Genomic DNA, 23,044 nt, shown 5'->3' with positions numbered 1-23,044 from the left:
ATATTTCCGCTGAACGTAAAAGCAGTTGTGTGTTAATTGCGATTTGAGTTTGAATGCATGCAGTTAAACAAGGCAAAAAATCTTATCAAAAACTAAAGCACACCCCAACAGGAAAAAATTGTCCTGTATCCAACACTGGATAACACTATGAAATGCAGCTGAGCTTAATCAATCAAATTGACCACTTCTCACAGTTACGACAAGAAATATCTTTTGCGTAGCAAAGTGAGATGGCTTACCAAAATAGCTGGCCACTGTTTTCTCATTTAACAAACTCGTTGCGCCAGTCGCCATGATGATAGATCTTTCTCCGTCTTCTTGAACAAATATCAATGACTATAAAGAAGGGAAATTCTTCTTGAACAAATATCAATGACTATAAAGAAGGGAAATTCTTCTTGAACAAATATCAATGACTATAAAGAAGGGAAATTCTTCTTGAACAAATATCAATGACTATAAAGAAGGAAATTCTTCTTGAACAAATATCAATGACTATAAAGAAGGGAAATTCTTCTTGAACAAATATTAATGACTATAAAGAAGGGAAATTCTTCTTGAACAAATATCAATGACTATAAAGAAGGGAAATTCTTCTTGAACAAATATCAATGACTATAAAGAAGGGAAAGTCTTCTTGAACAAATATCAATGACTATAAAGAAGGGAAATTCTTCTTGAACAAATATCAATGACTATAAAGAAGGAAATTCTTCTTGAACAAATATCAATGACTATAAAGAAGGAAATTCTTCTTGAACAAATATCAATGACTATAAAGAAGGAAAGTCTTCTTGAACAAATATTAATGACTATAAAGAAGGGAAATTCTTCTTGAACAAATATCAATGACTATAAAGAAGGGAATTCTTCTTGAACAAATATTAATGACTATAAAGAAGGGAATTCTTCTTGAACAAATATCAATGACTATAAAGAAGGAAATTCTTCTTGAACAAATATTAATGACTATAAAGAAGGAAATTCTTCTTGAACAAATATCAATGACTATAAAGAAGGGAATTCTTGGAACAAATATCAATGACTATAAAGAAGGGAAAGTCTTTTGAACAAATATCAATGACTATAAAGAAGGGAAATTCTTCTTGAACAAATATCAATGACTATAAAGAAGGAAATTCTTCTTGAACAAATATCAATGACTATAAAGAAGGGAAATTCTTCTTGAACAAATATTAATGACTATAAAGAAGGGAAATTCTTCTTGAACAAATATTAATGACTATAAAGAAGGGAAATTCTTCTTGAACAAATATCAATGACTATAAAGAAGGAAATTCTTCTTGAACAAATATCAATGACTATAAAGAAGGGAAATTCTTCTTGAACAAATATTAATGACTATAAAGAAGGGAAATTCTTCTAGAACAAATATCAATGACTATAAAGAAGGGAAATTCTTCTTGAACAAATATTAATGACTATAAAGAAGGGAAATTCTTCTTGAACAAATATCAATGACTATAAAGAAGGGAAATTCTTCTTGAACAAATATTAATGACTATAAGAGGAAATTCTTCTTGAACAAATATTAATGACTATAAAGAAGGAAATTCTTCTTGAACAAATATCAATGACTATAAAGAAGGAAATTCTTCTGGAACAAATATCAATGACTATAAAGAAGGGAAATTCTTCTTGAACAAATATCAATGACTATAAAGAAGGAAATTCTTCTGAAATATTAATGACTATAAAGAAGTTCTTCTGAACAAATATTAATGACTATAAAGAAGGAAATTCTTCTTGAACAAATATCAATGACTATAAAGAAGGGAAATTCTTCTGGAACAAATATTAATGACTATAAAGAAGGGAAATTCTTCTTGAACAAATATCAATGACTATAAAGAAGGGAATTCTTCTTGAACAAATATCAATGACTATAAAGAAGGAAATTCTTCTGGAACAAATATTAATGACTATAAAGAAGGAAATTCTTCTTGAACAAATATCAATGACTAAAGAAGGGATATGAACAATGAATGACTAAAAGAAGGAAATTCTTCTGAACAAATATTAATGACTATAAAGAAGGAAATTCTTCTTGAACAAATATCAATGACTATAAAGAAGGGAAATTCTTCTGGAACAAATATTAATGACTATAAAGAAGGAAATTCTTCTTGAACAAATATCAATGACTATAAAGAAGGAAATTTCTGGAACAAATATTAATGACTATAAAGAAGGGAAATTCTTCTGGAACAAATATTAATGACTATAAAGAAGGGAAATTCTTCTTGAACAAATATTAATGACTATAAAGAAGGGAAATTCTTCTTGAACAAATATCAATGACTATAAAGAAGGGAAATTCTTCTTGAACAAATATTAATGACTATAAAGAAGGGAAATTACTAAAATGTTAACAAATTTCAAACGACAAACTTTATGCACCAAATGCAAACGTACCTCGCCGGTGAGAACGCTTTTTAACTAACAAGATACAGAAAAGTACTGAGTTTATATATTGGCGTCAATCTAATTATTTTTCTGACGTACAAAACATTTCATGTTTATTGACAAAGCTGAACCAAATTTGTCTTACGTTAATTTTGCACCCTGCAGAAGTTTATGAATCTTTTCAAAACCATAATTATATCTTTTAAATTTTTTGTATGAGCAGCCCGGGCGATAAATGGTGAAGTGACTGATATGAAGTGGAGTTTTAAATCCTGGAAACAAATTAGGTAACTTTAAAGAAAGTTACCCAGCAGATCAATGGCAAAATCATTTTTATTTGAGCATCCTGCAATGTGCAAGCGCTCGTTTCTAATGGTTATCAAAGTATTTTCAAAGGAAATTTTAATTTGGCATGAAATTGCTAAATTTGGAATTTGCTTCGGAAAAGGAATATTTCTTCAGACCTGAAGCGCCTGAATGAAACTGTGTGTGTGTGTGGGACATGTGTGTGTGGGAGGGCAATGGGGGTAACTGTGACGTCGTGATTGCAAACATTTACGACAGTGTGTGATGGCAATGTGTTTCCAAAGGCAAAATAACAATGAATGATGATTTGACTTTTTTAAAATCCGGGCTCCTTTACAGGTAGCTGGCTTGATATTACCTTGTAAATATTGTGTAGATACTTTGAGATTTTCATAGTTGCGAATCAATTCTCCGCATTTATCATCTCCTTGTAAAGCCATTAGGTGGAGCTAGAGATTTTGTGGGGTTCTATGCATTAACATTAGAGTATAGCATACAATTTTAATCAAGAGTAATCTTGTGTTCCACCAAAGTCAACACTACTTTCACTTTAGACTGTGAAAGCAATTTAACATTGAAAATTTGTCTTCATTAGAGAATGATCTGATGTTGAATCTTGGTTCCTAACATACTCCAGTTTAGTGTCTTCATCAGAAGAGATCTGATGATGAAACTTGAGTTCTTATATACTCCTGTCTAGTGTCTTCATCAAGAAGTGATCTGATGCTGAAACTTGAGTTCTTATATACTCTAGTCTACTGTCTTCAGTCAGGAGTGATCTGATGTTGAAACTTGAGTTCTTACATACTCAGTCTATTGTCTTCATAAGAAGTGATCTGATGTTGAAACTTGAGTCCTTACTCCAGTCTGTCTTCATCACAAGTGATCTGATGTTGAAACTTAAGTTCTTATACTTCAGTCTAGTGTCTTCATCAGGAGTGATCTGATGTTGAAACTTGAGTTCTCATATACTCCAGTCTAATGTCTTCATCAGAAGTGATCTGATGTTGAAACTTGAGTTCTCATACTCCAGTCTAATGTCTTCATCAAGTGATCTGATGTTGAAACTTGAGTTCTCATATACTCAGTCTAATGTCTTCATCAGAAGTGATCTGATGTTGAAACTTGAGTTCTCATATACTCCAGTCTAGTGTCTTCATCAGGAGTGATCTGATGTTGAAACTTGAGTTCTTATATACTCCAGTCTAATGTCTTCATCAGAAGTGATCTGATGTTGAAACTTGAGTTTTTATATACTCCAGTCTAGTGTTCTTCATCAGGAGTGATCTGATGTTGAAACTTGAGTTCTTATATACTCCAGTCTAATGTCTTCATCAGAGTGATCTGATGTTGAAACTTGAGTTTTTATATACTCCAGTCTAGTGTCTTCATCATGAGTGATATGATGTTGAATCTTGAGTCCTTATTTTCTCCACATTAAAGTCTTTATTGACAAAATTCAGAACTTATATAACTTACTTCCTAAAGCAGAAGCCCAACTTAAGTGATTTAATGTGACACCACCAACAACACTTTTCTCATGGGTTTTATTGGGACTATGAGATAAAAACATGTATCTTAAATACACAAATTTGCACATTTGATGAGTTATAACTCAAACACGGAGTATTGACAAAACAAAGACCAACATCAATCAACCAAAACTCACCTCGAAAAAAATCCTTTTTCTCCAACTTTGGGTACAGCTAATAAGCACAAAATATTTGTAAACGGGTCAAATGCAATTTCTTTATACCAAATATGCAAAATATTTGTCGGACAAAAGATATTGTTTATTAAAGTCAACTTATCCTCTAATATGGTGAATGCCAAACAGCAGACTAACTCAGATAATGGGCATATATCGGGATGAGGGAATTTGTCGATCTCAAGCCATGCTATTTGGAAGAACCAAAACTTAGGAAACCAAAGGTTAAAAGATTTATGTACATTTGGAAAAATTATAAAATTAAAAGTTCCCACATAGGATTAAATTACAATAGTTGCCAACCATTCAATAAAAATAAAGTATTAGCACAGCTAGTTCATACTACGAGTTCGGACCTCAAAGGGTCAATTGCAAATTATGTATATTGTCAGCTTCCTACAAAAAAACCCTAAACTGTATCTCAAGTTTAACTAAACTGCGTATGCTAGACAAAAAGTTTTGATGGTTTTCTCAAGTTATTTGATGGTAAAATTCGAGATGAAAGTTGACAAGTCTGGGAATTAATAGATGATTGAACGGAAGTAAAAGCTGTCAAACAAAGATTATTTCTCAAAACTATTAATACTCTAGCAACCTCTAAAATCATGTAAGCGCGCGTCAGAGACTTAACTAGAACGTTAATTGGGGAGGGGGCATATTCATATATTCAGTAGTGCCCTACTGATTTCTTTTGAAATTCAAATCACTTTCATGTATTAACAAAAACACGTATTTGCTTACTGTCAGTTACAAAACCTTCATGATGTTCCACACTTCCTGTCAATATTATACATGACAAATGAATGCATTCACATAAATGTACCTTGAACCATGTAGAAATGATCAACAACATTGCTACCGCATCCTAAAACAAGCTTTCCTTCCCGCAAACCAGAAGAAAAACATCGGCCTCCAAAGACAATAACAGTTCTGTACATATTAAACATGGTTACTCAACAGTGAAAACAATGTCACACTTCCTCTTGCTTCCTCTTATATAAAGTATTCGAAATAAAAGCAACAAAAGTCAAAACCAGTGAACTATATAACAACTGGAATGATAACTTCGCCGCCATCTTCGAAGGCAGCATGATGCCAGCTGGAAGGTAGCTCTAGTCGCTTTGTAAAAATATGGCATTTTATAGTTATAAAATTTCAACCGTGCGACATGGGATTTGGAGAGATAAAAGGATGCCCAAGAAGGTGCTAGGCTAAGCATTGGTTAAGGCTCTCCGGATATAGACATCTATACTAATTACTAAGTACATAAAATTAAAAGACAGTAGCTATAAATTCTTCGTCACTTTAGGTCTTTAATACTTGTTTTCCCTCATGATCTTCATTTTTCCAGTACAAGCTTCGAGTGGAAGTTTTCAAACATGGCTATCATTATATTAACAAATAGCTACATATTCCAAGAAGGATAACTTTCTTTAAGACACTGCAATTCAATGAAAAGGAACTTACAAGACCAAAACAAGCTTTTCAATGTATTCAAAGCCCAAACTCTTTTCCTAGACACTAGTTTACTTTTAAAGAAAACACATAAAATGTAACAATAGAAAACCAAAAATGATTCCAAACTGTATATGCAATTCATCGATATTTCTTTTGAACATATTTTCAGTAGACTCCGTGTTACTTATCTTCGTCAACATGCTTGGAATCATTCGTTTTCGTTGAGATTGCTAACCGCATGTACAAGCACCAATTTCAGAACTCGCTCCGTCACAAATTAATGGAGAATTAATCTCAGCATGCGTAATCAACTGCACTAATTCCAAGTTCATGGTCATGGTAACGACCAACTGTATGTACTAGTACCGATATGGAGTAATTAGATCGCTTTGTATTAAATTTTCAGAAAAACTATCTGCGCATGCGCAGTCTGCCTTAAGCATGCGCAGTCAACTTGACTAGCTGCCCAACTTCATGGTCATGGCAGCGACCAACTGCATCTACTATCACTGATTTTGAAGTAAATAGCTTGGTAACAATTTAATAAAGAAATAGTCTGCGCATGCGCTTGAGCATAGGCAGTCCACCGGAATAATTGTTCATAGTCATGGCAACTAATTAGATCCACGCACTACTTTCGTGGCAATTACCTCACTTAGTCGCAAATTATTAAAGAAATCATCTGGTAATGCGCAGTAGTGACTTAATTAATACCACAACTTTCGTAAGCCTCTGAATTTGTGTATGCAGTGCCTTAAGGGGGCCAAACTTCGGTCGCGACCGCACTCTCCCTGCGTAACCCGAGCAAAGTCTAGAGTATAGTAAAATGAGACCGACACCCCACGAAGGTCATAATCAGATGAGCGAACTTCCGGCTTCAATTATCTTACTATATTTTATACATGGTGCGTTATCCAGTGTAATATACATATCAGTGGCTCTCACAAAATTTCCGGTGATGTAATTACAAGAAAATAGGCACCAATAGCACACACCGACGAATAGCACGTGACCGTGTTGAGAGTAGTGAGAATGTAATATAATTTCCCATTTGTTTGTTTGTCAAAAACGATTTACTATGTAAATTAAATTAGTTCAAGTAAAAGTTTATTTTGACTGTAAGGATCTTTCATTAACAACATTACGATTTGAAGAAAGTTCAACTCTGACATTGCGAATGAAATGGATGAAAATCATAGGATTACGAATGATTTTGAAAGTCTACTTGTTATTGGAGACGACGACAACCACAACAGACAAGAGAAATTATTAATCAAATTAATACGTCAAGTGAAAATTGTGGACATAGAGAAAATGTAAGAGGACAGAGAGACTTGAATAATCTCGATAATGATATTATTAATTTGAATGAAATTGAGAACAGACATGTTGGCAATCAAGAGCAAAATCTAGGAAGATCAAATTCAAATGTACTGTCTCAGGTGGTTAATCGTCAGAAAATACAGAAGAAGATATAGAACGCTCTGGAATTGACCATCAATTTGTTTCAACAAGTACCACAAAAATAATGGTTTTCATTGGAACATCTGGGAAGATCAAATGTACTATCTGAGGTGGTTGATCGTCAGAAAATACAGACGAAATGTAGATTGCGATAAAGTGACCATCAATTTACTCAAACAAACACAACAAAAATAATGGTTCACCACAGATCCATTGTCATTGCCAAGGTAGAAAATGAACTTTATCAAAACATCTGACTATTGTTACTGGTAGTGTACATTAAGGGGAGGGTTGTCTATATACCTCTGCTGCATGAGACATTTCATTTCATTAATTTTATTGGAGAAAGTACTTTGTTGCCCAACTTACTTTTGACCCACATGTTTTTGTCAAGTTTTTAATTATTGATTTTTGCTGTCCAATTAATTCCTGTTTAGCATGGAAACTTTTACTTAATGTCCACAGCTGCACTCAGAAGGCTATCCTTGATGTCCTAAATACTTCTGAGCATCGCATTCTATGGAACAATACTGTTGTTTTTGGTCGTGGCCAAGAAGTCAACTTTTTCATAAATGATGAAGCCACTTCAAGGAATCATGTTGAATTAGTTGGCCATATTTTGTCAGATGGCCAAGCTTCGGTTTATTATTAGGAATGCAAGCAGCAAAAAATGATTTACTTCAACCAGCAAAGAATCAAAAGTAATTCTAAATGGATTCAATTAAGACAGGAGATGAAATAGCAATTGCAGGCTTGGTGTTCACCATTAATATCGTTCCTGGAACATTTGATGATATGTTTATTATTCAGTTTGATTTGCCAAGGTTTATGGAACAAGCATTGTCAATCCATCTTACTCTAACATCAAGTATAAAACTTGCAACCATGAGACAAATGTTCTACCAGAAATGCAAGTACCTGTTTCTCCCACATCAATGTTATCACTATCCACAGCCATATCCTAATTTAGCAGGTAACTATTTTGATGTACATGTCATGTTAATCCTTTTTCAAATTGAAATAGACATATCATATACTGTAAGACAGCATAGCGTGTGGTTGCCGGCTTAGAATATAGCATTATCCTCTGGCGTTATGCGTAAAGGCGACTAAAAGGGTTGGTGTAAGGAAGGACATCTACCGTAAAACTTTTGCTCCAACAAAATTCATGGACTTTGGAAAAGAAGATATGGCCCCAGTCCCGGCAGCCCTTCAGTGGGCAGGGGTGCAAAGATCTCGGATCGAATGGTTGTGGAAGTGTCACCCTTCGGTGTAGGCACAGTGAGCGTTGGGACAATGAAGGGAAGGAGTGCAGAAGTGGCGGACATGTTGAAGAGAAGGAAAGTTGATGTGTGTGGGTTTCAGGAGGTAAGGTTTAAAGAAGATGGAGAGTCATAAGGGTGAAGATAATGGGCGAGATTTAAGTGGTTTTGGAAGGAAACGGAAGGTACGAATGGTGTTGGCTTTGCGATAAGAGGATTGGGAAGCGAAGTCAGTTGTAGCAGTGAAGAGTTTAGGACAGAGTCCTGAGAGTTGATGTAGTTATTGAGGCCGAAGTTGTGAGTTTCGTTGTGGTGTATGCTCCGCAGGTTGGACGAAGTGCGGAGGAGAAGGAAAGAGTTCAGACAGCGTGTATGCAGTGAGGCAGACATTGGGGAGCGATGTGATGCTTGGTGATTGGAACGGTCATGTGGGGCGTAAGAAAGGATACTGCATGGAGGTTTTGGGTTGGTGATATGAATGCTGAAGGCGAGGCGATATTGGAGTTAAGCAGGATTGTGGGATGGTGGTAGTGAATACGTGGTTTATAAAGGAAACAAACTTGTGACGTATGAATCTGGTGACAGTAGGACGGTGGTGGATTATATACTGGTGAATGAAGAAGAGAAAAATGAAGGATGCAAAAGTGATTGCAGGAGAAGAATGTGACCAGCACAAGCTGCTGGTCATGGACTGGAGAATCAGGAGGTGAAAAGGAGAAAGGTTGAGGGGTAAAGGCAGGCAAGCTATGGAAGTACGATCGAATGAAGGGAAGCAGTGTTTCCGTGACGAAATTGCGACATGAATGTTGAGGTGAGACGGTGGAGAACGATGGACGTGCGGAGAAGGGTGTTTTAAAGGCAGCGGAGAAGGTATGTTGTAGAAATAAAGGCGGTGTAAGGTAAAGAACAGGCATGGTGGTGGGATCAACGAGTCAGCAAAGTGATTGGCGCGAAAGTTGGCATTTAAAGGTGGAGAAGTCGCGCTGACAGATAGGATCGATTATCGGTTCAAAGTGCTTCGCTATCAAAGCATATCGGCTTGATTGTTCAGAACTGCTAGAGAACAAGAGGAGAGGAACGATATTTTGGGTGCTGGCGTGCAGAACCGATGGGGGTTGAAGGTGTTGGGAAGACAGGTTAGATGTGGAGGGCGCTGTTTGATGAATGTAGAGAATGAGGTGGAATGGAGAAGTTGAAGCGGATGAAGTTTTGGGCCGTAGGAAATAGTGACTGTTGATGAGGTGGCGGCGGCTCAAAGATGAAGCGACAGGACCGGGGTGAAGTGGGTAGCGAAATGTTGGACAATGAACTGCGTGAGAGGATTGTGTAACGAAAGGTTTTGAGGGTCAAAGATGCCGAGTACATGGAGAAAGAGTCTAGTGGTCCCGCTGTACAAAGGAAAAGAACGACGGTATGTGGGAATTGGGACTATTAAGCTGATGGAGAATGCGTTGAAGATAGTATAGAGAGTGTTTGAAAGAAGGTTGAGGGAAGTTGTTCGGATGGGGGAAGAGCAGTATGGATTCATACGGGGGAGAGGAACGACGGATGCGTGTTTTGTGTTGAGGCAGCTGCAGGAGAAATTTTTGGAGGACAGAGAATTGTATATGGTGTTTGCAGATTTGGAGAAGGCGTTTGATAGAGTTCCGAGAAAGGTGATCGAGGCGCTACGTAAGAAAAGGTGTGACAGAGAATATGGTTCGGGCAGTTATGGAGACTTATGAAGGTGTAGAGGCGGTAGTGTTACGGAGGAGGTGCTAGATCTGGTGTTTTGAGGTAAAAGTTGAATTCATCAAGGTTCAGTCTTGTCGCCGTTACTGTTTGCTTGTGTGATGGATGTACTGACAGAGGAAGTGAGAGAAAGAAAGAAGCTGGTGTTTGTTGTATGCAGATGACATTGTCTTGGTGGCGGGTCGAAGCAGAAAGTTCTGGAATGGTACCGAGAATGGAAAACGGCAATAGAAGTCAAGGGACTGAAAGTGAATGAGGCAAAGACAGAGGGCATGAGATGCTCGAGGCAGGTGGAAGTGAAAGGACAGTGATAAATGGCCATGTGGTGTGTGTGGTGGGAAAAGAGTTGGAGTGAATTCGATAATGTGTGGGAAATGCGGTAAGTGGGTTCATGGAAGATGTTCAGGTGTCCGTGGTGCATTGACAAGGTAACTGATTTTGAGTGCGGGACGTGTCGAAGTGGTGGGCGAGTCGCGATTGAACGGTTTGAACTGGGTGACGTGAGTTTGGAAGGTGTATCGGAGTTTAAATATCTGGGCGATGTGTTAAATGATGGTGGAGGGTGCGAGCAAGCGGTGAGGAACAGGTTCAAGCAGCGTGGTGAGTTTTAGAGAGTTGTCAGGAATGTTGTGCGGAAAGTCGATTTCGTTGAAGCAGAAGGGAGAATTGTATAAGGCATGTGTTAGAAGTGTTTTGGGATATGGAGCAGAGTGTTGGGCGCCGAAAGCAGGGACCTGAGAAGATTGGCGTCGACGGAAAGGAGAATGCTTAGGATGATGTGTGGTGTAACGTTGATGGATAGGATTGAAGTGAAGAGATTAGAGAAAGAGTTGGTGTTGAGTGTATCGAGAATGGGTAAGACGCCAGCGTTTGAGGTGGTTTGGGCATGTGGAAAGGAGGGAAGAAAGTGCTGAAATTCGTAGAACGTTGCATATGAATGTTGATGGAGTCCGCAAACGAGGTAGACCGAGAAAGAGATGGATGGATTGTGAACAGTGATATGAAGGCGATGGGTATAACGAGAGATATGGCGAGAATAGATGTGTGGCGTGGAAAAATTCATGGACCGGTCAACCTGGCGGGGATTAATACTGGCCGGTATATAAATGTTGTTTGTTGTTTGTTTTTGATATACTGTAAGACAGCACATGTTTAAAATGCCACATTCAACACAGCTTATAATGAAACAAAGGATATTCTGAAAACCGGCATTTTGAAAATCAAAATATTGACAAATGCACTTATTTTATGTTATGTGTTTGATTGACACAATGACTTTTTCCATAATATCCTGTTTTTGATGAAACTTGTAGTTATCAAAGTCTCAAGACCTGGGCTCAAAAAGAAATAGCGAGCTTCCTAAGGCCAACAGCAGGTCATTATAAAATTTTGGCAGTTTTTGAAAGCATAGGAAGTTCACTTGGTCTGCCAGACAAAATTTTAATGTCAGCTCATAATTTTTCCTTTTTTTGAGCCTTGCTCTAGAGAACTGATTAGTTCACCTATGTTACTGTCTGAAACAACAATTTCTAAATCAAACATTTTTAGATCACACAAGGGAAACTCTAAGGGAAGAACCAATTCACATTGAAATATCATTTGAAATGGTTCAGAATGCTTTCAAACCCTATGAAGGAAAGGAAGGTTATATAGATTTGGCCAATTTACAATACATCGCTCGTGAGGTTGTTGGCGAATGGAAAGAACTTGGTCGAGAACTGGGATTGTTTGATTGGCAGGTTATAATAATAGACAATGACTACAGAAAAATTGCTGAAAAAAGCTATCAAATGTTGAAGACTTGGGTTTACTTGAAACCACAAACAACACTGAAAATTTGGTTCAGCTTTGAAACATTTAACGGTTGAACGCGGAGACCTGGCCGAAAAATATTGTAACATCGCCGTGCAAAGCCGCGGCAATAGCCACTTTTTAAATAATGGGTATAAAATTTTGTATTTAATGGATTTTGTAATTTTATTCTAAAATCTCTAATTCTAGATTTGAAGCATTTTACGGGGGCTGGTGATACTATTTATCAGAAAAACAATAGTCGATTGCATATTCTACGAACTAATAGTGGTTTCAGCTTTCGTGTTTAAGATTTTTACTTTAACAAGCGAACAAGGCGCGACGAAAAAAGTGCATCCTTTACTCTATTTAAGAAAACGAATGTGCAGTTTTTTTACACGATTTCATTTATTATGTTGAATTTTGTGTATTGTATAGCAAAGAAAATAAAAAAAGAGCAAATAATAAATAAGTAATTTAGATAAAATTTATAAAAATCAATTAAATAATCGTAAAATTAGAACAATTTTAAAATTACGAAAAAATAACTCAACAATCGTGGAATTAGAAACAATTTTCAAATTTTAAACAATAACGAAATCATCGTAAATTTCAAATTTAAATGTCCTATGATGCAATCTATTTTCATATTAAAATCACTCAACAAAACATAGCGATGACAGTCTTGGAAAGTGACATTTCTCTTGCAGGCAACAAAATAGTGCAATGTGCGTCAATATAGCTACAATTGGCACGCCACAAATGCACAAATAAAAACGAAAATTAAAACGACCATTTGTGTCAACTCGACAATACTTCAACAATATAGAAATTTGGGACAGGTATTAATATCTACCTATTTTTAAAAGGCGGATTTAATATCGAAGGTATTTGCTCCAGCGCTAGTTTCACTACGATAGTAGTAATTTCCCGCTGACTATTCGGAGAAAGCGCGCGAGCTGTCCGCTAAACTGGGCTCCATACAATTATTCATGACGGTCTTGTCAGACATAACTTTTACATATCTCATTACATTCAACATGCATCACATTCCAAAATGTTTTCATCCCTTCCATTCCCTTGTTACCTGTGCCATATAACATTTTATTTCGACTGTGTATCTGGATCGGTTAGAATGTTGTGGATCGATGATCATCAGTTGTCCATCCTTGATGATCAGTGATGAGTAATTCACCACCCGATTTCTCGTAGGTAAAAATGGCTGAAACGGAATAAAATGGATGTTTAGCAATATAAACGCGACTCAATATTGTTCTATACGTTTTATAGTCTTTGTTAGGATTCTTTGCGCTTCATGCTAATTTTTCGTATTCAACTATTACCTTCCCTGTACTATTTTTCTAATTGTAGTTTTGATATTATATACAATACATAAAAATAATTTGTAGAGAGGTTCACGCTGTACAGCAGGCTGCCATTTTCTTTGTTTTGGTAGAATGAGAATACATAGATGGGCAACTCGGTCTCAAATTCTACATTTTAACCCACTTTACGTCTCCTTCGTTTATTTTCGCACCACGCCAGGTAATGGTGGGCGTTAAATTTTACATTTAAGATTTCTAGATGAAATTACCGAGAAGACAAAAGCATAAAAATGTTTTGGTTACTGCAAATTAAATGATGGCATCCTTCACCACTGCCTGTAGTGCATACGACATACAAAAAATACTAAAGTAAATGATTTGAACCCGGGTATAGTTACATGTTTGTAGATGGAGATCGTCCAGGTTGGTATAGACCTGAGAAGGACTGTTTTTTGTCGACTGACGTTTCGACAACCTTAGCGGTTGACTCTGAAGATGACTACCGCTAAGGTTGTCGAAACGTCGATCAACTGTAAAATGTCAAATTCTCTGGACAATCAACTGAAAACTGCCTAAATACGTAGGAAATGGTAGGCTATCAAAAAATACTGGCACCACAATTCTCAGCGTTCTACAAAATACTTTGGTAGAAAAACAAGAGCAATGGAAGACATCTGATGGATAAATACACCAAGTTTAATTCAAAAATAGATTTGGTCAAAAAATAGTTTAGTCAAAAAGTAGGTTTGTTCAATAAATAGGTTTGTTCAATAAATAGGTTAAGTCAAAATATAGGTTTAGTCAAAAATGAAACTTGTGGGAAAAATCGTTAGATTTATCTTCAACAAACCTGAATGCCAGCACCAATTTACAACCAACACCATTTGTATTGACAAGTCCCAGTTGTTGGTTAATCTGGTAAAGTTTCCTTGCATGTATGGTTCAACATTGTAAATCATAGAAGTCGGTTGGCCATCACGTTTGAAAGAGTTGAAGCATTACAACTGGTAAGAATTGGATTGGACTGACTTCAATTCCTGAAAATGGATAGCAATTTGTAAGGATGGTAGAATCCATGAGCAAGTTGAAAGACAGTTTTTCATCGAGAAAGCTATCTACTTATCATCATATTTCAAGTATATTTGAAGTAGTGAAATTTTATTGAATAAAGACGGTTTGTCTGACTTCCAGTAACTATGTATATTAAACTCATTCCATATTTTTGTGTTTGTTTCAAATACCGTGCTTGAAATCATTCATTAACCTTTCTTGTACAATTCTTCATTAAACATTCCTACGTAGTAACGGGCAGTCATCTGACACGTGACATCCTCAGGTATTGCTCAACAGCACGTGACTTCTTGTATTGTTTTCAAGATACTTTCCCATAGGCTCATCTGACTAAGGTATACCATGTAGGGATCCCTTAAAGCTCCTTCCTTCTCTTTGGAGACTCAGAGGTTCCCCGATGTACACAAGAGTCCTGTGAGTTCGCCAGCGAGCTCGAATTGCGTCCTTGACCTTATTTCACATTCTAAAGGAAAACAAGATATTGTCAGTTCTACCGAGAAAACATTGCACAAACATATATTGACAAGCCGTAGGGGTTTTAAAGTCGACCCCGACTCTCAGATGCATGTTTTTAATTGTTTGTGGATGTAGATCGTCCAGGTTAGTAACTTCTACGATCTACATAAACAAACATATAAAAGGGACCTCGGGTTCAAACCATTCACTTTATTACATGTTTTTTATCTGATGAGTTTAAACTCGTTTCGTGATTGCTGGTTGCCACATGACAACGGTGGGAAAGAAACAATTAAATCAATTTAATTACGATTCAATTTCTTTAGCAAAGTGCCTTAAGGCTGATTTCCATTCAGTGCAAATTGTCACGTGATCGACTTTGCGATCAAGTTCTTTTGAATTGTGTCTAGCAGTGCGAAACTGTTCCTGTCGAGAGCTTACAATTGAAAAAAAGTGCTCGGAAAAAGTCGATCGCGCGACATTTTGCACTAAATGGAAATCAGCCTTTAGCAAGATACAAATTGCAGTGGTGATACAAGTTGACGGCTTGGAACCGTAATGAAATAAAATATATCAAAATATTTTCCAACTTCATACATACGCCATTCGTGATACCAAGAAGAAGAGAAAGGCGAAACAAAAACATGACGTACTTCAGAGTTAACAATTTTCAGTTTGAGCATGCGCGCTGGAATAAAAGGCAGTAATCAATAACAAGGAATTGCAAAGAAGCGAAGCGGTCAAAGATGAGGTCATCTGTTTTGGTATACAATTAAGTTTTACCAAGCAATTACTGAGAAGACACTCACCATGTACATCGTTATCCCTTCGTCATCGGAGTCACTTCGGTAAAAGTTGGCGTGACAGCAGGAGATTGGTATCGATGGTTAAAGTTTCTGTAGTCTCGGAAATTCTATCAACCATTTGCAGAAGATTGAGTATTGATTGTTTCTGCTGTCTCGAAATTCGATCAACCATTGGAGCTTTTTCTAAAGGAAACATCCAATTAATTTTCTGGTTTCTGTTGCTGAAACTCATGTCTTGAAACATCATCGATTTCAAACTAAATTTCACATGAGTATTATAATTATTACCAAATTAAGTATTATAATTATTACCAAATTAAGTATTATAATTATTACCAAATTAAGTATTATAATTATTACCAAATTAAGTATTATGTTTTACAAATAACACAATAAAACGGTTTCACAGATTGGTCTATAGCATTATTTGCATTTAGCCTGTACATACCAATCTGAGCTCAACCAATCAAAATCAATCAGTCAAAGAGAATTTCATATCAATCACAAATACATGTAGAAGGAAAAATTAAAACTTGTGTTTTAAATTTGTCTGTTTCACATTACTATTTTATAAAGAAATAAAAGATGTTTTCATGTTTGCACTGGCTTATGCAAACTTCGGAGACGTTGTGAGAACTCTCGAGCAGATGCAACCCTCGACCAAAGGCCTCTCGGTATGAATAAGCATGTGCAAACTGTAAACATTTTTTAATTCTTAAATGAGCATGTGAGATGAACGACAAACCTCTTCAATGTCAACATGTTTCTACTAAATGTTTGCTTTAAAAAAATGTGGTTCATCTCAAATGTCGGTCAACTCCATAAGTTCTAAGATCATGTGAAAATAAAACACGATTTTACGTTACGGTCTCACATGTTTGTAGAAGCACGTAGATTCTCCAGGATAGCGAAGTCCTGAGCACTGTTGGTGTTGTTGTTGACTGACGTTTGGACATTCTAAGTTGTGGTTATCCTCGCGAAGAGTATGTCAAGGTTGGCCATATTATAAGCAGTCAACATTAACACCAACAGTTCTTTCTGGACTGCACTAAACATGCAACGATACTCCTGGGTTCAAACCATGCATTTTCACTTTATATATTATAACTTAAATTAACCTATATTATTATATGGCAAGCGTCACTTCCGGCCAAAGGCTCATAAACATTTGTGCCGGTCCATTATTTTCCCGTAATCGACCACGGTTCAAAAACGCGTATATTTACAGTCAAATTTAAACAAACTTCATAAAGCAAACAGGAAAACGCAAAAAACCGAAACAAAAAACCATTTACGAATGTGATTCGAAGGAAAAACACTTGGAAAACAGTTTAACTATCAGACGATACAATTTGAAACGATTTCTTTTTACTGACGAAAACTAGAAAAATGAAAGGCAACCCATACAAAGAGCAAAGAGAGAGGAAAGCAAAGCTTCATTTCAGGTCAAATAATGCCATATAATAATCCTTTTAATAACCTCGCTTTCTAGGTCTTTACTGAGAAATATCGGCCTGTACAAAAAACTTCGGTCCGATATTTCTCCGTAAATTCTCGAACTCGTTATTAGGGCTTAAAATAAAGGATTTGTTTATAACAACACAAAAAACAGCGATAAAATAGATACCACAGCTATCATGAAGTCGTAGTTCTTTTCGTCTTAAAGGCAGCTCCGTTGTGCCGTATGTAAAACGATCAATTTCAACATAGGAAGGAAGTTCAAGAATCGTTAATGCCGCGTTGATCTTCTTTTTACTGTACTCGTTGTGAGTGATAGTGGTTGGATTAAGACAGTAATGTAGGAACAAGGTCATGGAACAGGACTTCAACAAATATGACATAATTCTTTGATTCGTTTGGCTGTATTGTAATACACAACTTGCTTTGTACAAAGCATTGATAAATTCATAATACTGTTCTCTGCTTTTAGAGAATCAAAGTTTTTGTGGCGGCAAGCTTTCCTTCAGTTCGACCAGGCTTTCAAGATAATGAGTTATTCTCTTCTGTTTTCTTTCCAGTACTCAAAAGCATTTCTCCTGCCCGGCTACAAAAGTGAAAAGGTTTAGAACTTTAGAGCGCTGTGCAGTTGATAGTAGATTGGATCTAAATCATCTACTTGAACTGTTTTGGAATAAATAGCTAAACACAATACAGTAGAACCTGTATTAAGGGACACCGTGTTAAGCAGTCACCCTGTTTTCAGCGGTCATATGGCAAAGAATCGAAATTTCATAGTATAGATACCATTAAAAGTGACCTTTATTAAGCGGTCACCTCTAATGCTTGGGCAGTCACTTTCAATGTCCCAAACTTAATTTTTATTGTTTTGAGACTGTATACCGACCAGGTTAAGTAAATACACCCATAATAGAATATATAATTCAACATTTTTTCTGGAACATGTCACTTATATTGTATACATGTCTTCATATTGTACAATATAAGGACATATATATATATTGTATTTATCTTCCGTAATGACTCAAAAGAGCCAACAGTATTTTCTGTTTTGTGGGCCAATTACAACAGTAATTTAAACTTTTCTTATGTTCCTTCAGCCATTGACAAGAAAACATATCTCCAAGAAGGGATATATACATGCAGAATTTATAAGTTATAACCACTTTCTCTGTTGACACGCTGCCATTGATTATTTTTCAGCAGTTTGAGCCGTAAAGATTTCATATATAATATTTTTAATGTGTTGTAAACTCTGTTGTAAAAACTTTCCATTCATCTTTTCAAAAAACATGAACAAATTATGCCCCATTTTGGGAGGTAAACTCAATTCAAATCAGGAGAGTTTAGCTTGATGCCTTGATCATGATACAAGATGGATGCAAAACTCGATAAAATTGACAGCTTCGCCGTCTGGCGAGCGATTAAGTGAAGAACAAACAAGACTGGACCAAAATAACTTTAAATTAAAACTTAGTAGTAGAAACACTCTTCAAGTATCGTGTTAAAAACACACAATAGTAAAACTAATACTGTGCTACTTACCGGAGTCAAGAAATGTTCCCTTTTCTGTCGCTATTTCAGCATCCATGAAACCACAGAAGTTGACGGTTTAATAAATAAAATTTTAATAAAGTGTTTATGTTAGGAAAATAAATAGTTTTGATATTTTCTATACTCGCAATCGTGGTGGTCAAATCAGGGTGGGCGACAAAAATTTTATTTCATGAGCCCGCGTCTCTCCGCTGACTTTAACCACCAAAATCCGCCATGTTTTTGACCACGCGGCCGCGCGCTAATAATTTATACAAATTTTGTTGACGTTTCCCCTCCAGTTATTATAGAACTCAATGATAAATTTCCCATTAGTTTGTTTGTCAAAAACGATTTACTATGTAAATTAAATTAGTTCAAGTAAAAGTTTATTTTGACTATAAGGTCTTTCATTAACAACATTACGATTTAAAATATGAAAGTTCAACTCTGACACTGCGAATAAAATGGATGAAAATCATAGGATTGCGAATGATTTTGAAAATCTACTTGTTATTGGAGACGACGACAACCACAACAGACAAGAAAATGCTAGTCAAATTAATACGTCAAGTGAAAATTGTGGACATAGAGAAAATCTAAGAGGACGGAGAGACTTGAATAATCTCGATAATGATATTATTAATTTGAATGAAATTGAGAACAGACATGTTGGCAATCAAGAGCAAAATCTAGGAAGATCAAATTCAAATGTACTGTCTCAGGTGGTTAATCGTCAGAAAATACAGAAGAAGATAATGTAGACGCTCAGGAATTGACCATCAATTTGTTTCAACAAGTACCACAAGAAATAATGGTTTTTCATTGGAACATCTGGGAAGTTCAAATGTACTATCTGAGGTGGTTAATCGTCAGAAAAATACAAACGAGGATGTAGATTGCGTGATAAGTGACCATCAATTTACTCAAACAAACACAACAAAAAATAATGGTTCACCACAGATCAATCATCATTTTCAAGGTAGGAAATGAACTTTATCAAAAGCATCTGACTATTGTTACTGGTAGTGTACATTAAGGGGGGAGGGGTTGTCTATATACCTCTGCAATACATGAGACATTTCCTACATAATTTTATTGGAGAAAGTTTTTGTTGCCCAACTTACTTTTGACCCACATGTTTTGTCAAGTTTTTAACTATTGATTTTTGCTGTCCAATTAATTCCTGTTTAGCATGGAAACTTTTACTTAATGTCCACAGCTGCACTCAGAAGGCTATCCTTGATGTCCTAAATACTTCTGAGCATTGCATTCCATGGAACAATACTGTTGTTTTGGTGGTGAAGAAGTCAACTTTTCATAAATGATGAAGCCACTTCAAGGAATCATGTTGAATTAGTTGGCCATATTTTGTCAGATAAGCTCGGTTTATTATCAGGAATGCAGAAGCAAAAAATGATTTACTTCAACCAGCAAAGAATCAAAAGTAATTCTAAATGGATTCAATTAAAGACAGGAGATGAAATAGCAATTGCAGGCTTGGTGTTCACCATTAATATCGCTTCCTGGAACATTTCATGATATGTTTATTATTCAGTTTGATTTGCCAAAGGTTTATGGACAGGCTTGTTGATGTATCTGTCATGTTAATCTTTTTCAAGTTGAATTGACATGCATATCTGTATATAACAGCATGTTTAAAAAATGCCACATTCAACACAGGTTATAATGAAACAAAGGATATTCTGAAAACTGGCATTTTGAAAATCAAAATATTGTAAAGCCCAACTTATTTTGTATTTGATTGACACAATGACGTTTTTCATTATTTCTGTTTTTGATGAAACTTGTATTATCAAAGTCTCAAGACCTGGGCTCAAAAAGAAATGGTGAGCTTCCTAAGGCAACAGCAAGTCATTATAAAATTTTGGCAGTTTTTGATAGCATAGGAAGTTCACTTGGTCACCAGACAAAACTTTTAATGTCAGCTCATATTTTCCTTTTTTTTTGAGCCTTGCAGAGAACTGATTAATTCACCACAGTATATGTTACTGTCTGAAACAGCAATTCTAAATCAAACATTTTAGCTCACAAGGGAAACTCCAAGGAAGAACTCACTACAGTATATGTTACTGTCTGTTAGCAATTTCTAAATCAAACATTTTTAGCTCACACAGGAAACTCCAAGGGAAGAACTCACCTACAGTATATGTTACTGTCTGAACAGCAATTTCTAAATCAAACATTTTTAGCTCACACAAGGGAAACTCCAAGGAAGAACTCACCTACAGTATATGTTACTGTCTGAAACAGCAGTTTCTAAATCAAACATTTTAGCTCACACAAGGGAAACTCAAGGGAAGAACTCACCTACAGTATATGGTTGTCAAACAGCAGTTTAAATCAAACATTTTTGCTCACAAAGGGAAACTGGAAGAACTCACCTACAGTATATGTTACTGTCTGAAACAGCAGTTTCTAAATCAAACATTTTTTAGCTCACACAAGGGAAACTCCAAGGGAAGAACCGATTGACCGCGAAATATCATTTGAAATGGTTCAGAATGCTTTCAAACCCTATGAAGGAAAGGAAGGTTATATCGATTTGGCCAATTTACAATACATTGCTCTTGAGGTTGTTGGCGAATGGAAAGAACTTGGTCGAGAACTGGGATTGTTTGATTGGCGAGTTATAATAATAGACAATGACTACAGAAAAATTGCTGAAAAAAGCTATCAAATGATGAAGACTTGGGTTTACTTGAAACCACATGAAGCAACACTTGAAAATTTGGGTTCAGCTTTGAAACATTTAACGGTTGAACGCAGAGACCTGGCCGAAAAATATTGTAACATCGCCGTGAAACCACGGCGAAAAGAAATGGCCACAATTGATTTTAAATAATGGGTATAAAATTTTGTAATTAACAGATTTTGTAATTTTATTCTAGAATCTCTAAATTTAGATTTAAAGCATTTTTATGGGGGCTGGTGAAATACTACTATTTATCTGAAAAAGACAATAGTCGATTGCATATTCTGCGAACTAATTATGGTTTCAGCTTTCGTGTTTAAGGTTTTTACTTTAAAAGCGAATAAGGCGCGACGAAAAAGTGTATCCTTTCCTCTATTTAAGAAAACAAATGTGCAGCAGTTTTTACACGATTTCATTTATTATGTTTAATTTTGTGTATTGTATAGCAAAGAGCAAATAAAAAAAATTCAACAAATCGCATGATTAGAAAATTAGCTAAAATTTATAAAAATCAATTATATAATCATAAAATTAGAAAATTCAAATAGTATAATTAATTCGATAGTCGTGAAATTAGAACAATTTTTAAAATTATGAAAAAATAATGGTAAAATTAGAAACAATTTTCCAATTTTATAAACAATAATTAAATCATCGTAAATTTCAAATTTAAATGTCCTATGATGCAATCTCCATTTTCATATTAAAATCACTCAACAAAACATAGCGATGACAGTCTTGGAAAGTCACATTTCTCTTACAGGCAACAAAATAGTGCAATATGCGTCAATATAGCTACAATTGGCACGTCACAACAAATGCACGAATAAAACGAAAATTAAAACGACCACTTTGTGTCGACTCGACCTACTTCAACAATATCGAAATTTGGGACAGGTATTAATTTCTACTATTTTTAGAAGACGGATTTAATATCGAAAGGTATTTGCTCCAGCGCTAGTTTCACTACGATAGTAGTAATTTCCCGCGCTGAATATTCGGAAAGCGCGCGAGCTGTCCGCTAAAGGAAGCTCCATACAATTATTCATGACGGTCTTGTCAGACATAACTTTTACATATCTCATTACATTCAACATGCATCACATTCCAAAATGTTTTCATCCCTTCCATTCCCTTGTTACCTGTGCCATATAACATTTTATTTCGACTGTGTATCTGTGGATCGGTTAGGAATGTTGTGGATCGATGATCATCAGTTGTCCATCCTTGATGATCAGTGATGAGTAATTCACCAGATTTCTCGTAGGTAAAATGGCTGAAACGGAATAAAATGGATGTTTATGTCATTATAACCTGACTCAATATTGTTCTATACGTTTTATAGTCTTTGTTAGATTCTTTGCGCTTCATGCTAATTTTTCGTATTCAACTATTACCTCCCTTGTACTATTTTCTAATTGTAATTTTGATATTATATACGTACAATAAATAAAATAATTTGTAGAGAGTTCACGCTGTACAGCAGACTGCCATTTTCTTTGTTTGGCATAGAATAGAGAATACATAGATGG

The 23,044-nt window shown here is 35.7% G+C and overlaps 3 protein-coding genes across 4 annotated transcripts in view; 2 read left to right on the top strand and 1 right to left on the bottom strand.

Annotated features, from left to right (window-relative positions):
- LOC124448907 (ribokinase-like) overlaps positions 1-23,044 on the bottom strand; it is a 97,652-nt gene that overhangs the window by 7,057 nt on the left and 67,551 nt on the right. The window contains exons 1-3 of one of the 2 annotated variants that reach the window (XM_046999858.1): positions 3,092-3,142; positions 2,437-2,460; positions 240-336 (exon numbers count right to left, since the gene is read on the bottom strand). In XM_046999858.1, the coding sequence (XP_046855814.1) occupies positions 240-336; positions 2,437-2,460; positions 3,092-3,127 (157 nt within the window). In that variant the 5' untranslated portion in view covers positions 3,128-3,142. Of the gene's footprint in view, positions 1-239; positions 339-2,436; positions 2,461-3,091; positions 3,143-23,044 lie in introns of those variants that run through there. The other variant, XM_046999857.1, reaches the window with a different exon arrangement.
- LOC124448914 lies at positions 7,518-12,371 on the top strand. Its single transcript, XM_046999869.1, has 3 exons — positions 7,518-7,590; positions 7,801-8,336; positions 11,905-12,371. Exons 2-3 carry the CDS (start codon positions 8,075-8,077, stop codon positions 12,222-12,224), a joined length of 582 nt encoding a protein of 193 aa, XP_046855825.1. The 5' UTR covers positions 7,518-7,590; positions 7,801-8,074; the 3' UTR covers positions 12,225-12,371.
- LOC124448908 overlaps positions 19,177-23,044 on the top strand; it is a 75,818-nt gene continuing 71,950 nt past the window's right edge. The window contains exon 1 of the mRNA XM_046999862.1: positions 19,177-19,521. Within this exon, the coding sequence (XP_046855818.1) occupies positions 19,264-19,521 (258 nt within the window). The 5' untranslated portion in view covers positions 19,177-19,263. The remainder of the gene's footprint in view (positions 19,522-23,044) is intronic.

The sequence above is a fragment of the Xenia sp. Carnegie-2017 genome, unplaced genomic scaffold (genome assembly GCF_021976095.1).
Source record: "Xenia sp. Carnegie-2017 unplaced genomic scaffold, XeniaSp_v1 HiC_scaffold_23, whole genome shotgun sequence".
Taxonomy (NCBI): Eukaryota; Metazoa; Cnidaria; class Anthozoa; order Malacalcyonacea; family Xeniidae; genus Xenia; species Xenia sp. Carnegie-2017.
The sequence above is the reverse complement of the archived record's forward strand: the minus strand, read 5'-3'. Positions and strand labels throughout refer to the sequence as shown.

Excerpts from the sequence above, each read along its gene's own strand:
- LOC124448914 (XM_046999869.1), top strand. The coding sequence starts at position 8,075 with ATGGATTCAATTAAGACAGGAGATGAAATAGCAATTGCAGGCTTGGTG. Across the intron at positions 8,337-11,904 it reads GCCATATCCTAATTTAGCAG|ATCACACAAGGGAAACTCTA; the intron begins GTAACTATTTTG and ends AAACATTTTTAG.